The 23,027-nt window shown below is 30.8% G+C and overlaps 1 protein-coding gene across 1 annotated transcript; it reads right to left on the bottom strand.

The window, feature by feature from the left end:
• Positions 1-12,997: 12,997 nt before the first annotated feature.
• Positions 12,998-22,989, bottom strand: LOC130813019 (E3 ubiquitin-protein ligase CHIP). Its single transcript, XM_057678698.1, has 8 exons — positions 22,625-22,989; positions 22,413-22,480; positions 22,262-22,325; positions 17,377-17,448; positions 14,055-14,188; positions 13,809-13,962; positions 13,540-13,650; positions 12,998-13,453 (listed from the first exon to the last, which is right to left on the bottom strand). Exons 1-8 carry the CDS (start codon positions 22,736-22,738, stop codon positions 13,328-13,330), a joined length of 843 nt encoding a protein of 280 aa, XP_057534681.1. The 5' UTR covers positions 22,739-22,989; the 3' UTR covers positions 12,998-13,327.
• Between the last annotated feature and the right edge of the window lie 38 nt (positions 22,990-23,027).

Raw genomic sequence — 23,027 nt, 5'->3', positions numbered from 1 at the left:
TGTGAATTTGTGATTTGTTTTCTAAGAGAGGAAAAAATGGTCATTCTATTTTTTATTTCACTATTGCTTGTTTTGACTTTTAAGTGTATATAAAAAATACTTCTTGTCTAGAATCTATGTTCCTCTTGTATTGTAAGAGTATAAAGTATAAAGTGGTGGTGGAATTCTCATTCCTATGTCAACTTACATTTAGTTTTTTTTTTTTTTTTTTTTTTTTTTTCTTATTTATTTTATATCTCTTCATCTTATTCAATTATTTTACACTCTCTCTAAAAGTTAAATGTAACTATAATTATATATACCATTCTTTTATGAAGGAAAGCATGTTTGATTTTTTTTTTTTTTTTGGCTTTTTAAAATATTTTGGCTTATTGTTACCTTACTAAGAGCAAGTATGTCATTCTAAATACTCCAGGTATCATTAAATACTATTTAGGTGATTCTCCTTAATTAGAATTACTTAATCTGAAAAAATCTCACATTTTTAAAAACATTTTTTATTTATAAAAATACAATGAATTTAGATAAAATATTTCCTTCGCTGAAGTAATTAACTTAGATATTAAAGGAGGATTTCATGGATCATCCCCAAGACGAGATTTGTTTTTCAAGTATATTTACACGTCACCAATCAATTTACATGCTTACCACAATAAACTAAGGAGTCATCTAAAATGCTCACACACACATAACCAACATGTTGCTATTTTAGGTCTATTCCAATAGACAATTAGGCTTGCACACTCAATCATACCCAACCCAAGCAATAAGTTGATTAAAATGTGAAGAGTTAAAAAATAGTAAAAATAAATAAAGGGGAAGGGGCGAAGGGCACAAAACAAAAAAAGTTGTTGTAGTTGATGCATTATCCAAATAACCAAGAGAAAAGTTGGATTTAAAAATCCAATTATAATCTTATGCTTTTTTGTTGCATTATTTTCGTAATAGTACTGTGTAATTCCTACAATTCTTTATCTACCTTCTTTAATGTCTTCTTTATGTAAGATTTTTGTGATAATCTCTCTAATACCAAAAGTCATATATTTTCTGTTTCATAGAAATAGCCTCAATTAAAAATAAGGTGAAAAAAAAAACAACTATTTTGTTAGAGATCGTCTCTCAGTGAAACGATCTCAAAACAAGAAGTTTGTATGTTAATTATTTGTATTATTAGGCTACTTAACTCATGTATGAGACGCATCTCACGAAAAGACCGTCTCATATAAGAATTCTGTTAAAAAATGAGTAAAAACGATAAAAATGTATATTTTATAAGAAAGTGGGAGAAAATATATAACCAAGATAAAAATATAAATCAAACATATAGATGAAAATTAAAGAAAAAAGATGAATAATGACAAAAAAAATAAATGAAATTGTGATTGAACATCATGTCTCAATTTCAAAAGGTACAACACTACTTAATCTAATATAGCTAGGGTATACTTTCGTTAGTGCGAAGCTTATACTCATTATTTTTTTATTTAGAAACTTATGCTCATTATTTTTCTATTTAACTTCACTTGAAATTATCTAATTAAGTTATACTTTCGTTGATCAATAAATTTATTCCTTAAGCATGTTTTGGCAGAAAAATCTAGAAAAATGAGATAAAAATAAATATTGTAGAGTGGTGGATTTGAAAGAAATGTGTAGATGAGAGATAAACATATAAAATTAAACATATAAATGAAAATTAAAGAAAAAATATAAATAAAAATTCATACTCTAAATATTAAGATTGAGTTTTTTAGCAGGATTATCTCTACTCGAATATGCCGTACCAAATCATATGCAGTACTTCATGCAAATGTATGAACTGAGAACATTTTGTCGATATCAAAAGAAATGATAACTGATTAGATGTGGATATAATAGAAGTGTGAAGAAGCTAATAATCATTTACTCACTCCTCTATCCCTAATCGTTTAATCTTGAAGGAGATGTACATACAAAGATTTACAAAAATTGAAAAGTGATTATATTAGTGGGATATTGACATTAGAGGTGTTTAAGGGGCGGATTGTTCCAATGGGTCAATGGTCGGGTTATATTTTAACGTGTCATTAGCGGGTTGTATTGGGTCAATAACGGGTCAAGTCATTAATGGGGCTTTGATATAAAAGTTCGGACCGGGCTGGATTGGATAATTATAGGAATTGGTTGCGAAAAAACATTTACCACTTTTTTTTATGTTTTTATATGATATTATTATAGACATAGGTGGGTCGACCTAAAGGGCTATAAAGTAGAATAAAAAACTATTATATGAACTTTTTAAAAAAAGGATCAGCTTTGACCTGCCCTAGCCCGTTTAAATTTGACTCAACCCGCTCCGACCCGACCCATTTACATTTTAACTCGGCTCGTTGAACACCTCTAATTGGCATATACTTCCACCATTGCAAAATTTTACTCTTGAAGGAGATACATTCATACATATATACAAAAGATTTGCAATGTTTGATTTTTTAGACAGTCTAATTGTATCAATTCAATCCTTATTAACTCTAAGTACGTATGATAAAAAATTATAATAATTTCATATTATTAATCTCTGCATAATTGAGACGAATAAAACAAGTTTTCAATTGATTATGTTTTAACTTATAAATCAAAAATAATTACAAATTAGAGTGATGAATTAATTTTCTAATGTTGCAAGTAGTTTGAAGCGAAAGAAATATAATGTAGGTAAATTTATGTATTTTAGTGCGGTAATTATAAATTTTAGTGTAAGAAAGAGAAATAAATTGTAAATTTTAGTGATTTTATAGATTGGTTCATATCAAAAATTAATAAAGGAGCAAACTGAGTAAAACGAAATAAAATAGTTTTGGGACAAAGTCCATAATAGCAAGGGAGTAAACTATTGTAAGAAGATAAATAATTTTGACTTTTTTATACTTACAACTGATAGTGATATTTTTTCTATAATATGGATTATATTACAAATAGGAAAAATTACCAAGAATAATCCAACATTTTTATGATTTTCTTACAATAATTTCACCTATTGATTAGCATGAATAATCCCAACTTGAAGGGGTATTTGCCTAGGGTAAACTTGGGTAACCCGATGACCTGCTATAGCACGTAATTCACCAAAAAAGTAAATTGAAAATTAATTTAAAATTAGAGAAAAATTTTGAAAATTTACATAAAAAATTCTATATAGTAAAAAAAAATTATAAATTTTTTTAAACATTCTTTAATATTTTGTTGACATTTTATTTTATTTTATCTTTTTTTTTCACAAAATAAAACTTTTTATAGTAAGTTATCCGGTCACCGGGTTTACTCTAGAAAAATACCCCTTAAAATTGGGATTATTTATGGTTAATCAATAAGTTGGATTATTATAGGAAAATAATGTATAAATTAAATTATTCTATGCAATTTTTTCTAACTTATAACCATTATCATTTTATCGAATTCTAGAATGACGACATACCCCAGGTTTACTTACAAATATGGATAATCAAATTCGATGAACACCTAATTGACCCAACTAATGACTCTTAGATACCCAACTACAAAACCCAACATCAAATAAATGACTGACCGCAGTTATAACCATTTTTCTCTTTAATTATCCCAATTGGATATCAACACGACATACAATTAATCCAAACTAACACTAACCCAATTTATAATCGACTTAACATCAAATTAACAAACTCTTTAATCAACCTAAGTTTTAATCAACTCAAAGTTGAACCATATTAAAATGATTTGACATTCATTCAATTGGACTCGAGTTCTCTACCTAGACTAAACAAATCTAGGTAAATTTTATCAATAGTTTCACAACTCAAACAATTTAAATAGATCTGACTAATATATCAACTAAATTACTGAAATCATAACCCTAATCGGTTCTGTAGTATATATAAATTATATATCATAGTAATTTCAAATTTTTATAATTTTTACTTCAAAAAAATCTTTATAATTCTATATTAAACCATATGAAAAGGATCAGTATAATTTATAAAAAATGAACTTTTATTGTAATTTTGGTTTGACTTTTGAATAGTGGAATTAATTTTTTTTTTTTGAGTTATGAATAGTGAATTAATTTTATTTCTTTTATAAACACGTATACGATAAACAAAATAATGATGCAAAGGAATATTATCATATATATCTCCACAATGCATACCTGATTACCAATAAAAAATAAATAAAAAAAAAAAAGAAAAAGCAGAGAGAAATGAAAGAAATAGAGATGGTCTACCATGTGGTATAAGGCACAAGTGGTTATATAAACACCCAACATATTAATTGCAATGTTTATGATTAATACATAGACATTAGACAGGGTGGCCAATATTATTTTCTGCCTAACGAAACAAACTCCCAAGAAACTACTACTACTCCTAATTGTCCCCAACAATATCAACCAAATATGAAGATAAAGCATCATAAGCACTATAATTTACCCACAATAATAGACTTTCTACTCATGTGTGCTCCGCTCCTTATTAATCCTTATTTTTTTCACTGTGTCATTATTATTTTTTTTTTAATATTTTTTTAATAAAATTTTAATTTTACCCCTCTATTTAAAAAAAATCTAATTTTTCTTAATTCATCAAACTCAACATATATTTGATTTAAACATAACACAAATGATTTTTTCGTAAATATTCTAGACACAATTTTATTTTTTTGCCGATTAATTTTCAATAAATTTTGTTAAAAAAATTTTTTAAAAATGTTTTTTTTTATTTTTTTCAAAACGGGTTGCGCAAAATGTGCGGTTGTACGGGAAAAAGGGTTCATTAAATATTCGTCTAGAGGTGGATATTGCGGATAATTGGATCATAATTAAATTCACAAATTATTGTGGGAGACACTCTATCTAATAGACACATTAGATATATGGGCTGAATAGCTTAAAAATACAAATTAAAAAGAAAATAAATATATAGAATTCTTGTTTTGAGGTTGTCTCTTTGAGAGACGGTCTCTCACAAAAGTAGCTGAAATAAATTTGATTGGATTCTATAAAAACTAAACTGTATTATTAGATCCACTAAAAACACACAAAAAAAAACGTTACTCAAATCTTTATTTTGCTTCACATATCTACATCAACTCTTTGATGCTTGTACATTGGTTTGTCACCTAGACAAATTATTTTAGGCGTAAAATTGAATATTTAAACTATCCAACACTTGCACACGCACCAATATTCGACTTCTGTACACGAGTCCAAGTAACATAGGAAAAGATAATCTGATCAAAAAGACTGCTATTCGAACCAAAATCAATTCAACAAAAAACTTAAGTTGATGATAATAGTATTAACATACTAGTAATATGTTGGATACTTTATCACGTCTCATCAGATAAGATTCTTATGGACTAGATGTGTGAAATATCGATGCAATACATACCTCCTCATAAATAACGCTAAAAAATTAATAAGATTTAAACTTATAAATCTTTATCATGTTAACTTCTGTTACTATTAAGAAAAATTCAACTAAAATTTTAAACTCGTTAGAATACAGTGATTTGTTACATGATGTATCAATCAAATTATTATTTGCTTTTTAAATGCTTTTACAAAGAGTGGTTTGTTGTCGAGTAATGAGTGGAGGGGAGTTGAGGAATCTTTGTTTTATGAAGGGTTAAACTGAAAAATGAGAGCCAGCAAAACACTAATCCTGGTTCCTCAGTGTAGCAAATGGCAGTTTCTTCATTCGTGGGGAAGACTGAAAAGGAACAACCATCTAATTTGGAACAAGAACAAGATTCCAATTATGTTAGGATAAAGACCCTCATTGATCTTGACATTCACAAACGACACAAATATTCCCATCAAAAATAAAATTACTCTATCTATCCCAATAAATTACAACACGATACAGATAATAAAAAAATAATAGGTACACTTAATTGTATGAATATAATTAAAAATAAGAGAAATGAGAAAAGACGTGTAAATAATAATTAAACGATATATTCTCATCAGAAATACTATTTAAATTAAATATATTTAAAATTAAAAGGACGTGTAAAAAAATTATGATAAATTTATGAAAACAGAAAAAGTATAAGTTAAAAATTTTGATGCATCTTGTCATGTGTCAACATGTCTAATAGAGTTGCAAATCAAAACTAACATGTTATGTACCCCATGAGGCCGTGACTATAAGTTTATCATCCAAATACTTGATTAAGTAAGACCTCATGGCTCGTACCTTGAGATTTGACAATATATTAATGCTATATTTGGAAACGATAAATCTATTTGAAAATTTAAAATCGACTTAAATTTATTGTTTGACAAATTAAAATTTTTAAATTTGGATTTGAATCAAATTTCACCATTGTTTTCAAAGTAGTTGAAGTTGAAAATTTAAGAATGACTATCCAAACATTATCATTCTCAAATTCTTCATTTATAATTTGATAATTGAAATCCATAATTTGATAATTGAAATCCATAATTTGAAATGCAATACTTGTTCCCAAACCAGTGACGGATTCAGACCTCAAGTTCAATGAGAGCACAAACTAGTATAAAAATAATTCATTAAAAATATTTCAAACATACCTAGATTAAAATTTTATCAAAAATAATAATATTTTAGATTCAAAATTTGACATATGCTTTTATAATAAATTTATTGTGTTTGGAATGTATAATAATGTTTGTATTATAGTAGATATAATTAATCAGTACAATAACAATCAATAATAATGTTTAGCTTAGTTAGTAAGATGCACATGTCAACAATCTTTGAGGCTAAGTTGTGGGATAAATCCTTGCTAGTTGCTAACTATAATTTTTTTAAAATTAGGTGAGTGCCCTCAAGTGCGAGCGAATGAGTCCCCTTAGCTTTGCGGGTGTCCCAAACACTACATAAAGCATTTATTAGTATGATAGATGGTTACTCAAATGAGATATATAATTGTACAACTTTTATGCATTTTAGAGTGGATGAAAGATATCCGAGCCTTCTGATTGGATGTTGAATAATTTTGGAATGGATAGTCGTTTGGGTCTGGGATACTGAATTGGGTCTGGAAGTTCATCTAGAATACAAGTTTCTAGACGGATGATGATACCCAATCGAATCATATATTGTGTGAAGTACATTAAATTGCATACAAACATTTTATGAGATGGAATTATCATAGAAAATTACAACCAAATTTAAGAAGAGGAAATGTATAAATGAAATTTGTATCATACACCCTCTCTTCCCCTTCCATTCAATATTCACCTTTATAATTCCTTTATACATGTGAGCTTATGCTCGTGTACCTATAAACACATAATAGTCAAACACTAGTCTATATGAGGATCTAGTCGGTGAATCTTGTAAATTTATTATTATTTTTTAAAAGAACCTAATAATTCATTGATAAAAATGTCATACAATATCTACAATAGAGTAATATACAACCATATACATAACGATATTAATCAAACAAAATTCTATATAAAAAAAGTCACAATTATTATAAAGGAAATCTGATATTGAATCATTCGCTCTATCACATTGTTGTTTGATATAAGGGCCTCTAAGGGGTCTTTTGATCTGGTGTGGTTTTGAAATAGAAATAAGTTTAAAACTATTAATTGTATTAGCAGAATTAACGCCCGTGCTGATATCATATACCTTTTTACCATAGTATTGATAACAAGACTCCAAACTCTCACCATAAGAGACTTTAACACCAAATAAGTAGGTACATTTAATTCAATAATTAGATATAATAACTCTATGATATAGAGATAATGAATTTTATTTATAACTAAAAAGAAACAGAAGAGGGCTTACCATCAACCATAAAATTAATAATAGCGTCAAAGTTAACAATTAGGGCCACAATTTTTTTAGAGAAAAAAAAAGAGAGAGAAGAGAGGGAGGGGCCATGGTTTTTTGAAGCTTGTCAAAAACACAATTTTTTAGAGTTTCACCAGGAGTCTAGCTATTTGTTTTATCTAATTTGTTATTGTTTGTTTTATCTAATTTGTTTATCATTCCACTTTTCAAATGTTCTTCTAATTAGCTTTTTTTCATAAATTTCAATGTAAACTTTAAAAAAAAAAATTAATTGTGAGTTTTTAAAAATTTTAAAAGTTGATATTTATAAAATATATATTGAAACGAATTTAATAAGATCCCACATGAATATATTTTTTTTAATAGATGAATGAGAAATCATAATTAAAATTTGATACTAAAATTCTTAGATAATATTTAAGAAGAACATATGAAACACAGAGATACTACTCATTTTATTTCAATTCCTATAATTATTCTAGTTCATTAGTTGCATCAACTACCTCTTTCTTCGATGATCTTTTCAAAATATATCAGCTCAAGTGTATTCCTTATTGGTGGTGTTAATTACACAACCACAATCCTTAATTTGAAGCATTAATGGTGTACTATTGTGGTGTTTTTTTTTTTTTTTTTTTTTTCCCTTTTTATTGATCAAAAGGTGTTAAATAATGGTAGCTCAAGGCCTACTCAAGTTAGGTTTAGTCAATTTTATTATTAAGCTTGACTTAAGAATAAATTTTGCTTGAGAGCTTTATGATCCAAACCAAGATTCCAAGCTTGGTTTAAAATAATTTTAGCGCAATGATTTAAAATGCCTTTTGAATAAATATTAATCTTTAACTTTTTAGTAAAAAATACTTCCTTCAAAAGTGAAGGACACTTTTAATATTCCGTACGAGGCAGAGTATGGATGGAGGCTTTTTCTTTTTCCTGAAAGATGCGGACAACTCAAACCTGTTCCCCTAGGGAGGGAGTAAAGAGAGATGTGTGCAGTCAAGAAACCCCCTAACTGATACCTGCACCCAGTAGGGGTTGAACCCCAAACCTTCTGTAACACATGCAGATGCTCTATCCATTGAGCCACAAACGGTTTTCGGTAAAAAATATTTCCTTCTATTCATTATTATTGTCTTATTTGATTTTTTGATACTATTTATCATTCACTTTTAATTTGTATTTTATTCTTAATCTATAAGTTAAAACATAGTCAGATAGAATCTTGTTTGATTCGTTTCGATGTAAATTTTGTTAAAATCAACATTTTATAATTTTTAATTAAACATAATTTAAAATATTTACGATTGAATTCGTACATTGACAAACGTGTAAAAATCAAATGAGACAATAATAATAATAATAATAATAATAATAATAATAATAATAATAATAATAATAATAATAAATAGGAGAAAATATGTAATTTTAACTATTTTAAATGGCATTTGATGAAATTAGTTTGTTTGATGATTTAGTTGATTTATAATTAACAAATTACGTTCCAAACACATAAGAAAAGCTGTTTGATTTCAACTAAAAGTATTAATTAGTATAGCATTGGTCCTGATTCCTATAAAGCTATAGTCTTGATTTTATTTTAATGTTGCATAAATATATGTCAATTCACAAATTATATAAACTTGAAATGGTAAGAAAGAGGATACTAAAAATGAAAAAAAAAAAAAACATCCCCACTATTACTAATCATTTAGGTGTGGAAAATTATTTTAAAATGGATGTTCAATTCTCACGATATTTGCCTAAAATAGTGAAAATTACAAACTTACTCAATTACTCTTTACTTTACCTTTAAAACAAATTTATTTTCGTCTCTATTGTCTACCTAGAATGGAATTTTAGTTTATTCTGTTTTCAATATAAATCTATATCACATAGCAATTTATATTCAATAAATTGTTTGCGAAATAGCAGTTCTTTTATTACATAAAAATAGGAAACATAATTTTTTTGATTTTCTTTATGTAAATTGTGAAGTGACATAGCGTTTTATGAACCGCCATATCGCTAACAGTTTATCAAAAAAATTTTAAATTAATAAATTTTTGTTAAGTATTAAACCTTAAGCCTTTTTCCTTACTTATGAAATGTCTTATTAGACTAGCTACCAGAACTTTTTTTTTGTCATTTTTCTTGACTTCATTTTATTTTCCTAAAATATGATAAGTTAGATTTACATTAATCAAAATTGATTTAATAGGATTTTATATCTTAATTATTTTCTCTTTGAATGCATAAGGAGAATCAAGTTTCCCATATGCATTACTTTGAAAAAATAGTCAATTCTCACTAGTAAAGTATTCATTAATTTATAATTGAGGAGCATTGTAGATTTATAGTGGTAGTTACGTGGGATTTTAAATATTAGCTGGAGCTGGACAATCCAATACAATTCAACTTTAATTTTTGTATTAAAGTGTCAATTTTAGATATACAGTCCAATAAACATATTTACTCTGAAGCACTTAATTTAATATTAGCAGTTCAATACAACACAATTACGATTTAATAATTAAATATACCTAATGGTTAAAATATAAACTCCCTCTATTTTAATTTATTCAGCTATTTAGTTTAAAGTGTAACAAATAAAGTAAAATTGATAAATAATAATTAGGCAAGTTATGCATTATCGATTAAGATTGGTGAGCATGATTTACAATGATAGGTCATTAATTAGTTTGATGAAATTGTCGCACAAAAGCATTACTGCTTGTGCATATGTTCCTATCATCCTATCAACCATTAAAGCTCCAGCTGATGTGGTTGGACGTTAGCTAAAATATCATGTGATTCATTTCATATCAAGACAAGTGTCATCTTCTGATATGGATAATACTTCCATAATAATTTCTTACTTTGTCTTATTATTAGCTTAAATTATGAATTTTTACTAGTTTTTAATGAAAGTATATGAGAAATAAAATGGATGAAAAAAATGATTGATGAGAAAATGACAAATTGTTGATGAGATGAGGAAATAGTATGTGATTTTGTCGTTAATTTTAATGATACAACAATATTAATAAGATACATTAAGATGATAAGTGCTTGTTTGGTAACAAGAAACGCCTATAGCATAGGAATCACAATTTTAAAGAACTTATCACCAAATTTCCAAAACTTGTAGGCATTTAACAGCCGTAATAACTAAAAATCATTAGTTATTGAAAGTTCTTGTGTCTAATGTAATGATTATAAGATGCTAATTAAACACAAAAATAACTACTTCACAAAATAATCATAATAACTTTATTTGTGGAGTAAATCAAGTAGAAAAGGGATATATGAAGTTCGTTTTGTTCTTTTGTGCATCTTGCATTTTCAAGGAATATAATGTCCCTTCTATTCATCCAATATATTCTATTTGACTTTTTACAAATTTTTAAGTGGTCAAATGAGTTCACATGTGAAAGAAAAAAAAAAGTGTAATGTTTTTAAATTTTAATAGGAGGTAACGCGGGTTAGTATATGTAAAAGTATGAAAAAATTAAGTTTAGTAAGGGTAAATTCATAAAGTCAACATACCTAAAATAGAAATTATATATTAAAAATGACTTGATCAAATAAGAAAATGAGACACTTAGAATAAATAGAGAAAGTATAAAAAATAATTTTAATGTCAATCAAACAAAATTCTAAATATAGCAAAATAATTTAATTGGAGAAAATAATAATTAAACCTAAAATGAGAGTACAATGTCACAAAGACAATAAGAGAATGTAGTCAAACAAATGGGCAGAGAACCTTATTTCTCACATTGGATCCCTCTCCACTCCAGTCTCCAGTCTCCAGTCACCAGTCACCAGTCACCAGTCACCAGTCTCCCATCTGGAGGATCACTAGATTACTCAACTACTATTTTTAATTTGTCATTATTTCTTATATATTCACATGATTGTTTCCATTTACAAAAAGAAAATATCATACATCCAAAATTATTTATGCGCTCCACTCTTTCACTCTTCAGCTCTTTAATCAGTGGCAATCATACACAAAATATCAGAGTAAAGTACAACTAGCTCTGACTCCAGAATTATTTTTAAAATAAACTAATTTATAAAAAGAACTGATTTCATGAAAAAGAATTTAATTTATTGTGAAGAATTACATAAAAGATACATATGGATACGAAACTGAAAAAGAAAAGAGTTCATGAATGTGATCAAGAGGGAATAAATAAATGTGTAGTGGTATAAAAATATAAAATAAATAGATATTAGCTAGCCGTTATGTTTAAAACTTTGAATAATGGTCGATCAAACTAACTAAAAATCATTAAATCAAAATCAAGAAATGTCCATGATAGTAGTCTAGCAATGCATCAACAAAAATACCCTCTGAAATAGCATCATTTGACTTAAAAAACTCTCAGATATCTGAATCAAATGGCGTTATTCCATAGGGTTAGGGAGAGTACAACCCAATGAGTATTGAGACATGATGAGTGGGTTGGGTAAGATATATCTCTAGTACTGCTCAATTAACTGTCTTTTTCCTAGAGTACGACAGAAAATGCACGTTTGGTAAGAGGTAAAGGTAATACCTGCAGATTTCAAACATAGAAAGAAGATCAAAGAAGCTGGATCTCTGAACACTCCCAGTTCTCTGAAGCAGCAGAATGCAGATATTTCACGTGACATGAACAAGACATACATCACACCACCAATTTCACCAGTATGTGGACACTCAATTATTGATTGCTTCATTACCATGAGTTGGATCCTCATAACAAATAGGAGTATGAGTACCTTCATCATACATGATCACAAATCCTAACCACCATGCACCATTCTTAATGTCCCACCAAGTTGATTCATCACACACATCTAAAGTTCAACATTCATGCAGAAGAGGGAATTCCAATCCTAAGGCTTCACAGAAAGACAGATGCAAAGGACTATCAAATATCAATATTCTGAGTCGTACGCCATGTTAATAAATAGTAATGAGTCCTAACTTCGTGCTGTTCTTTCAGCATAAAAAATGAAAGAAAGAATTGATGAAAATTTGGTCTTTAATTAAGACAAAAGAAAATTATGCTTCGGTTAAGCTAATGCATGCAAAAACCTACTATGATTTAATGAAATGAATTTGTACCCTTTTCCCTTCATTCTCAGGGTGCAACCTTGATCATTAGCAAAAGGCAATCGGTATCAAAAATAAATGGGAATCAAAGCGATGATAAAACTAAGAAATTTAAGACAATTTCTTTTGTTTTTTCACTCAAGAAAAGTTTACTAACTGTACACGACTACAAACTTTACAACCTCGAGCCCTCAACTGTCTCACAGTAAATTTAAAGCTTATAAAAAGATTAATATCACCTCTCGACAAGAATGAAAGGAATATATGAACCATACAAACAACTACACTGGTGTAAACAGGATGTGATCATAGTAACTGGGCCAGAGGAAAGATCATACACGCCTCAAGAAGGGTCCTTGAACTCACTTTAAGTTGAGACCAGAACCGTAAGAAGCTTGGAGTATAATGTCTAGTCTGTCCTATAAGCCCACCCGTGATCCTCTAGATATGCATGAACTGCTTCTTTTATAGCCAAATTTGGTATTAGTTGGGATTGAGTAAGTGGTTCACGCGTTATTGGGTCAAACTTTCCGACCTAAGTTCCAATCAGAATATCAAATTGTCAGCATCATAAAATTTCTAGGCAATAAAGAAAAGTGACCAAAAATAACAGAACTTAACCTTCTCAAGATGTTCACGGATAACGGCTCGTTCATATGTGACTCCACTTGGTGTAATGACAGGATCCCGAAAAATGTCAAGTGTGATTCTACAACACAAGTAGTCAGGAACCTGAAAGATATTCACATGAGTACACTATCAAACATGTGTTTTCCCACTTTAGCTTTTCTCTTTTCTTTCAAGTTAACTAGTTATTAACGCTGTTAAGAAAAAGACGGGGGTGGTGGATGCAGTATGATAACAGGAAGTAACTTGAATGTGGTAAATACCTCAGATGGTATGTCACACTCTCCAGCTTTCCTAAAAACACGCTCCAAAGCCTTTAACTGTTTCACATTGCCAACAGCAGCTTCATCAATAAACCCTTCCATTTCATAAGAAGCCAACATATGTTTTTCCTTAAGAGCTTCTTCACAGGCTTCTCTGAGTGATGAAGAAACAAAAGAACTAAACTTCATATTAAACGGAAACCAAAAGAAAAAAGGACCATAAAGCTAGCATAAACAATTACATACTTCAAGGTCTGCAGCTCCCATGAACGCTGGCTAGATTCATGTTCCCACAACAAGTATTTTGCTTTTGCAAGTTCTTGCCAAATCTCTTCTACCATATAACCCTTTGGATTTGCACCTCGTCCCAGATCTAGAGCCTAAAATACCATAAATGCTCAGCACTTAAGTAACCATTTTATTTTCAACTGCATATACTCCCTCCGCCCATTTAATTTGCACCATTTGCCATTTTAGTCCGTCTCACTTAATTTGCATCATTTCTATTTTTGGACGATGGCCCACTACTTCCTTTTAATCTCATCCATTCATTTTAATTCTCTTTTAATTTCATCTATACAATTCATTCTCTCTTTTCATTTATTACCATTATCTACTTTTTTTTCTTAAAAACTACTCACTTTTTCTTTGCTTCAATCCTATCAGGACAGAGGGAGTACAACTTAAATGCAGAATCATAAACACAAATTTGTCATATCAACAGCATATAATTCTTAAATGTATTCAAATCATAAACACAAACAGTAGCAATCCAAAATCATATCAAATTTGTCAGATCCTTGTAAGCATTAAATGAAATAACCATTTGTCATTGACAGCCAATCAGCACCGTCAACAAAAATGCCAATCAAATTTAAGAATAGACAAAATTTTAATGTTCTAGAAAAAAACTGGACAGTTCAAGTCAACCACACAGCGTAATGTGATGACTTCAATTTCCCTTTACACAGATCATATGCAAGATCTTTCAAATAGTGTTACCAATATGTTAGGTAATCATAATGACAAACAGACTGGATTATATTTGGCTTAAAGTTCACTGCATGTCCAGCATATGACATTCACTGGCCAGTGCTTTCACATGGATTTCCCGTTCCTCAAAGAAGACGTGTGTGGTCAACCTTGTTGGTACAGGTTGGTACAGAGTTAGATCCATTCCAATGTTTGGTTGGACATTTCATTTCTAGGGAAAATCTCATACGAAAAGGATTGTATATCCACACCAACCCTTAGGAATCAAAAGCTTAGTCTCCCCCAAGATTGAGACAGCATTCCATACAAGATCCAAACCTTACAGTGAAACAGGAGATGGAGAAGAGATAAAAGTGATACTGCAATAGCCGTCACCACTATGCAGACGGAAAGTCAAATGGATCTGCTTTCTGCGTGAATCTCTGTGCTACTATCTGCTGATGATTTTCGAAACTTTCAACTGTGTTTGTATTCTGATCTTTGACAATAAACAGGGTTGAGAAATAATACAGAAAATTTCCTTTTAATTCATGTCTGGGATTTTCAATTATATTTGAAAAGCTTGTCCAATGAACTCTGCCTCATATTCTGTGATGACACTTATTATCCTATGAAATTTAGCTCGACTCAGAAATGATTTCTAAGTTATGTCTGATTTTTCATAATCAAATTCAAATGAACTAATAAATTAATTTTAATATGAAGTGGAGTACATTCTAAGGGTGAACTATAAACAAGTTAGAATATAATATCCATTGAAATTAAACCAAACAAGTAAAGGATTGTATGGGATTACAATCCCTACCACTCAATTATGGAGTCCCAATTCCAGTTTGAACATAGTCAAGTGAAATCCTTAAAAGTGTGCATCCAAAGAGTGAAAAAAGAACGAAACGCTCAAATACAGGCTGAGGATAGACAAGACAGGAAGCAAACAAAAGAGCAAAAAAAAGATCATACAAAGAAAATCATTAAAAGACATATCCATGCATAGACCCTAAATGTCCAACAGACGTAAACTTGGATATTGTTTGGTATAACCGTATAAGGGGCAGGGATTTTGAGCAATAAAAGGAAAATGAAGAATAATAAGAAAAATCAGAAAAAAGTGCCTATTCTTTGTTTGGTATAGACGATGGCAATATAGTTAAATAAAAGAGAAGGATTAATGAACTATATGCACATACCCCCTACTCAAAGTATGTGTTCTCACAACTCTCCCCTATCTTCATTGAAGACATTTGTAAATTTCCTCCAGACTTCCCCCTTATACCTACCTTTCTTGATGGTCAAATTTACAATAAACAAGTATAACACAATTTTGGATGACAATATGCATGAATGTTCAACAGCCAATACCATAAACATACAGTCCTATAAAAAATTAAATTAGTTGTTCATGACCCGACTTCACCTTGATTGTTATTTGAACAAGAAAGTTATATCTTGGTCCAAGTGGGAACAATATTTCTCTTTTTCATGTCTACAGTGTTTTGAAAAATCAAACATCGCAGAGATAGTAGAGGTAGGAATTTCTCTAGCAATTAAAATTCCCAAGGTGTTATAGATTTTTGTATTAAAAAGACCATTAACTAAATTTTGAAACTCAGTCTCACCGCCGCATGAACCATATGGCCAAGAGAAACCATGAAACGGAATAGAAGAGCCTACCGCACCCATGAAAAACAAATTTCATAGCAGCCCCATTAGACTCGTACATCTTTCTTGGTATAGTATAATATAAGATTTTATAGACTAACTACAAAACTCTTCGAAACACTAGGGCTTCACATAATAAAAGTAATAAATATGAGAGAACTATTGCGTATTGATTTAAGGATCAATTAACAACATTTTAAAGAATAAGGTACCAGTCTGAGCCCAAACAATAGATAATAAAAAATGGAGTAAAAACACAAATAGTCAAGAGTGTAATCAATATTTTAAAATTTTGAGCAAACATCGTGCTATTAGTGAAATCTTGACAAGCTTCCAGTATCTAATCATCATAGGCACTGGGGAGTTGTCGGACTTAGTATATGTTCACTGTTCTGAATTGTCCAGAGAGCGAAAGAGTGAAGCAGAGTTCTCTTCTTCCTCCATCTCCATAAGCTCTGGGTAAGATCTAACACAGGTAAGAGTGTAGGATCCATTAAAAATGAAGTGTCTTTTGATGGTAAAGATGTAGCTGTTTCCAGCTCTAGTTTAGGCATCTAGCTCATCCTAAAAAAACTAACCGTTCAACTGCCGAATAATTAAAGAAAATGGCTTCCAATTTATGAAATCAAGTTGTAATCACAACTAAAAATTAATAAGCACTAGCCACCTATTCTCCACTTAAATTCACCATTTACCACATAGTAATGCAAATAGAAAAGGAAAAAGGATTATCCAAGATGTAAAATAGAAAGTGAAATACATCAAGCTTGGAGTAGAAAAAAGTTAATACAACTACAAAGTATCAGCTAACAGCAAGTATTGAGATCCAAGGGGAACAGAAAACGGAAACAATTGCCAACCATCAAGGATTATCACATTCACCACTTGTCATACTTTTGAAATATCCAAACCATACCTTCTCCAATTCTTTGACTCCTTCACTGTATTCTTTTCTCTGAAGCAAAGCAAGCCCCAACATATAATGCGCCTGTCACCAAACAATAAAAATTAGATGTGACCCACGAAATTAAGTGTGGATAGAAAAAATGGAGTGGCTACTGGAATACTATGTGATCGAGGTGTGCCCATTAAGTTAAAGGATAAGTTTTATCAAACAGACAGTAGACTGGCGCTACCATGTGGTTCGGAAAATTGGACTTTCAGAAAAGATCATAGCAAAAAGATAGGAGTAGCAGAAATACGAATGCTTCGAGGGATGAGTGGACATACCTTGAGAGATAAAATTCAAAAAAACAATAAAAAGACGGGGTATTAGACTATTAGCGAACTGGAAAAGAAGATAGAAAGCTAATGATCGGGAGACTTAAAAAGAGGGCGAAAAAGATCGGAAATGACTTAAAGAACAGGAGTGGAAAAAAATATGAATAACCTAAACTTACAAATTGAGATGGCAAAAAATCTAAATGAATGGAGAAAAAGAATCCATGTGAACGATCATTGGAACTAATATATTGGTTCATGTAGTCGACCCTAATTTTTTGGAATTAAGACTCTAGCATTGTTGTTACTGTGTAATAGTTTCTAAAGTTACATAAAGATTAACATCAAACACTTTATTTTGACTATAGTTACTAGAAATTGGCAACTTCCTATCGAATCCCGTTTCGGAACCTTCACTTTTGAGACTATATTAACGCTTATGAAAATACATTTCCCAAATATCTGTTTCTCTCAATTTCACAAGTTCAAAACGTAAAAGAAAAGTTGAGGCGCAAAAGTCCTGTCCTTAGAGCCTAGACGCAACGCATATGGCCAACGGTCGAGCATTTTTGCATGCAAGGTTCATTTTTTCGCTAAAAAAGAAAATCAATTTTATAACATATAATATTTCAAGCAACCTGACATTCATGTTATAGCAACAACAAGCTTGAAAACATAATCATTGCGGTAAACACTACATTAGCACATAAATATTATAATGAAAATATGAAGAATACCCTAAGTTATTTTCTTTTTCATCATCTCTATGGAAGCAAATGTTTCTAAAAATTCACATTCAAGTGAATTTGGGTTTCGAGTTTTATTTCTTTTTCAAACAAACAAGCTTTAGTTAATTACATAACCCAACGAGGAGGTGCACAATGCATGAAATGCATCGAGGCGCACCAAGAACACAAGGCACAAAGGCATTAAGGTGCACCAAGGCGAATGACTATTATAGTGGGCTTTGACTCACTTTGCTAAGGCGTTTTCCATCGAGCCTAAACGCAAAGCAAGGTACCTTTAAAAACTAAGCTTCTAAATAAAAAATAAATGAAAAACACAAGTAAAAGTAAGCACATGTGGTTTCAAAATCAACTAGTTTGAGTAATGCCAAAACAAATATCATTAGTACAATGTAAGAACATTGTCCTTCCATCTTAAAAGATTTCGGCGTGACAAAAGCTAATCCAACTTGCTATCCCGACCTGAACTGATCAGAATTAATTATTTTGCATTGAGATTTTTGACCCAATTAATCAAATGGATCGACCCGACCACCTGATTTGTTTATTTAATTGGATTAAGTTAAGGTTAAAATTTTAAACCTGAAATAAACACATATAACCTATTAATTATACAAGTTATTTTCAAGTCAAATCAATCAGTATAGCCCGATTTGCTAGATTTGGAACATAAATTATGATGTTTATTCATTTGTGCATTAAACTTTTAGGTAAACAACTCAATTTTGCTAGGGAAAAACGAAGCATGTGTGCTATGGGCCTATGGCAATAAAAAAAAGCTCAGTTTTTCAATTTTGAACTAAAAAGGTTAAATGGAAAGCAATATCAATAGATGTGTAGGGGAAGATGAAACGGTCAAAACTAGTGTGATTATCTTTTCAGCCTATAGTCCGAACCCTGAATTTCTTTCTATAATACTGAAGTACATACACCCTAACTCTAACTATAATACTCAAGTATACACACTGCACTACTAATTGTAATTGTAAGGCATATGAAATAAAGCGGAATAGAAACCGCTAGAATATTTATAAGGGAAATAGAAATAAGATCAATAAGAAATTTCAAAACCATTGCTTTAAGGGTTAGTAAACAAAATATTTGAGGATTTTGAAGATCTATATGACAAACAAATCTATACTGAAAACCCTGAAAATTATAAACTCTCATGGAGATTTCTGACTTGTTTGTTGTTTCATGCCGTGAAAGACACTAACGAAGGTCAACATAACAAGTTAGGCAAGTTTGAGCATTGTGGAATATTTGTTATCATAGCAGTGCAAGATGCAATATGGACACTATGAACCAGATTTGTTTATCAACTCTCACGCTCTCTAGACGCTAATACAAGCGTTATTTAGCACCTAAGTTGCACTAAAACGGACACAGACACGGACACAACACGGGTACGGGAAAACGCCAACTTAAAAATAGCGGACACGGGGACACGAAAATGGTAATATAATAAATATTAAAATATTGGACACGAAAATGGTAATATAATAAATATTAAAATATTGAACACAAAAAGAGTGATATAATAAATATTAAAATGAAAGAAGAGCATGGATCGATGACGTGGCAAAGGAAAATTAAAATCCCGCTCAAAATCCCACTTGGGTATGTAAATGTATGAGATATTTAGTAGGATTTCAATTTAAATTCCCACAAAACCCCTCCTTTCTTCCTGTTTATCCCCCTCCGCTCCCACCCAACCCTTCTCATTTTCTCTCTCTATTTTTCTTTCTTTCTCAATATTGCATATCTTCAGTAACCGCGTATCTCTCTCTTCCTTCTAACCCTAACCCTAGCCTCCAGGTACATCTCACATCTTAGATTTCGTCGCTTCATGCTCATTTTTTCCGATTTTCTGCTTGATTTTTGCGATCGATTCGGTTTTCTTATTGTTTTTGTATTTTTTTTTATGTTTTTGCAAATATGAAGGGTGGAAAATCAAAGGCGAAAACCGTGGGGCACGTGTCCCTTCCATGTCCGTCGCGTGTCCTTGCCGTGTCTGGAAAAATATTAAAATATTGGACACTTCATTTGGCGTGTCGAACACGGATTTTCGCGTGTCCGTCGCGTATCTGTGTCCGACACATGTCCGACACGCGACATGCAGGTCCAAGAGCGTGTCCGTGTTTCCTAGTTTAGCACTACGCAGACGTCATAAAAAGCACTACGCATACGACATAAAAAGTGCACTCCGTTCCAAATTAATTCCAAATGCGGACCATCTTCAATCTCCAGTTCCTATGCGTAAAATTATTTTGACACATTATGCAGACCAAACTCTAGGCCAAAATGATAAACGACAATAAATACATAGAAGAATGCAAAATATGCGGTCATGCACTCTTTAGGGTCTCTTTAGACTGGGGAGAGTAACTTGGACACATGTCGAACATAGACTAAATAAAGAGTTTAGATTAATCGGTAAGATCCTTTAAGCACCCTTTGTTTCCTTGGCTCCTAAAAGTTCTAATTAATATGCAGGCTTGGTATCCAAATAACAATAGAAAATTCTTTCCCTTGGATTTATCAATAGATATCCGAAGATTAACTCCTTTCTTTATAAGAGCAAGCTAAGAATGAAACTTTTACCTGTAGCAAGTTCAAATATCGCATTAACAACACATCTCTACATATTTGATAGAAGCATATACTAATACAACCCTCTACTTGAAGAAGGTACAATTCCAAATAGGCCTAGATGAATTGACAACTTGATACATTGTCCTTAAATAAAACTCATGCCTTAACTAGATTTCCTTAAAATTTCCTCACTTCCCAATCCAAGTTATTGATTTTTTTTTTCTTCTCCATCTACCTTGTTTCAAAACTTTTACTTCCCACGCCTTCCCTTTGCCTTTTCTTTACCCACAATCCTTAACTTTGTGCTAAACCCAAGAACAAAATGTATTTGGGACAACTTGTGTCTGGAATGAAAAAGATGTTACATTTAGTTGAATGGACATATAACATGAACAATCCAATACCTTGACGCCATTAAGTAGTTCTCACCTAGGCAAGATTTTCATGGTCATATATATGCAACCATATGACTGTAATTATTATTAAAATCCCAATTTTAATCTATAATCCTATGATTTTACGATTAAAATAGACGAGGGATTAAGTACAATTTCATGATTTTACCATATGACTGTGTCCCGTTGCAACTCCTAAGAGCCATTTAATTCTTTGGCTTCAAATGCATAATAGGTTTCCCACAATAAGCTACAACATTTTGGTAATCAAGATAACTTAACCAGCACTTTCAGAGGCCATTGCCCAAGAAGCTTTGAACATTTAAGGTTTATTTTTCTAATAACAACACACTGCAGCTGTGGAGGATTCAATTGTAGCTCAGTTATACTTGTTGGTGGGCTAAAGTGCTACACTTTTTAGTTAGCTAGTGAATGTGATTCTGCAACTTTCAAAACAAGCTAAGTAATTCGTGAGAAAAGCTTTTTAATCCTCTTATGATATCCCTCTCATTTGTAAATGTTTGTTCAAAGCTCCGTGTCAATGATCCCAAAAAAAATGTTTAGTTTTTAAGTTGAAATAATCTTAACGGTATCCAATCATTTTACACAATAAGGTGTTCTTGTAACACTACAAATACAACAATTTAAGATCAATCAAACACACACCATCATCGAAAGCCTTAAAAAAAATATCAAAAGCCCACAAAGAAACAATTGGCAAATAAGAAATTCAAAAAATAGAACAAAAATGCACATCTACTTCAATGCCGTGACAGAAAGCAACCAAAAGAATTTCAATGAAATTTAAGAGTTGCAAACAAAGAATTAAACAACAATCACCCACCTTGACGGAACTATTATCAAGCTGTAGTGCTTTTTGACAATCTTCCTCAACTCTTGCCCAATCACTAAAACAAAAAAAAAATCAAAACTAAATCAAATTATAAAAGAAATTAACACTAAAATTAATGAATTTCAAAAAAAAAAAAAAATACTTTTTCCTGCGATGACATAACGCACGATTAGTCCAATAAACTGGCACATTAGGGCACAACGCAATTGCCTACAAAAACACCCACAAACTTCGATCAAAAACGAAATTCAACTTATCCCTCTTTTGTTAATTGGATGACAGAATACTACAGAACGTAAATTGATAATCAAAATAGAATTTGATGATTAAGAAGAAAGGAAAAGAAGAAAATACTTCAGTGTAAGCATCAATGGCGGCTCCAAATCGATCTCTTTTAAAGTAGAGGTTTCCATCTTGTCGCAATTGCTCTGCTTGTTTGGCCACTGCAGAAGACGCCATTGGAGCCATGTTGTTCGTTCCTTCTCCTTTATCTCTGACTTCTGTTTGTTTGTTTGGAAGAAAGTTCCAGAGAATTCCAAAAGAAAGAGAAGGAGGAGAAGAAGACTTCGAAAGGTAACAACGCGCAAAAAACTTCTACGGATTAACGAGTAAAAGAATTGCGGAAACAAAATTAAAATGGAGCCGAAGAAAGCATGAAATAGACCGGAGAAGGGGAAAATGGGAAATGTAATCCCTCCGGCCTTATTTAATGTTCCATAATATAATAATAGAAATAATAAGAGGTAAAAAAACTTAA

Source organism: Amaranthus tricolor, chromosome 5 (assembly GCF_026212465.1).
Source record: "Amaranthus tricolor cultivar Red isolate AtriRed21 chromosome 5, ASM2621246v1, whole genome shotgun sequence".
Lineage (NCBI taxonomy): Eukaryota > Viridiplantae > Streptophyta > Magnoliopsida > Caryophyllales > Amaranthaceae > Amaranthus > Amaranthus tricolor.
The sequence above is the reverse complement of the archived record's forward strand: the minus strand, read 5'-3'. Positions and strand labels throughout refer to the sequence as shown.

Coding starts and splice junctions, on each gene's coding strand:
- LOC130813019 (XM_057678698.1), bottom strand. CDS start 22,738: ATGGCTCCAATGGCGTCTTCTGCAGTGGCCAAACAAGCAGAGCAATTG. Junction 14,189..17,376: donor GAGTCAAAGAATTGGAGAAG/GTATGGTTTGGA, acceptor ATGGTATTTTAG/GCTCTAGATCTGGGACGAGG. Junction 13,651..13,808: donor AGTGTGACATACCATCTGAG/GTATTTACCACA, acceptor AATATCTTTCAG/GTTCCTGACTACTTGTGTTG.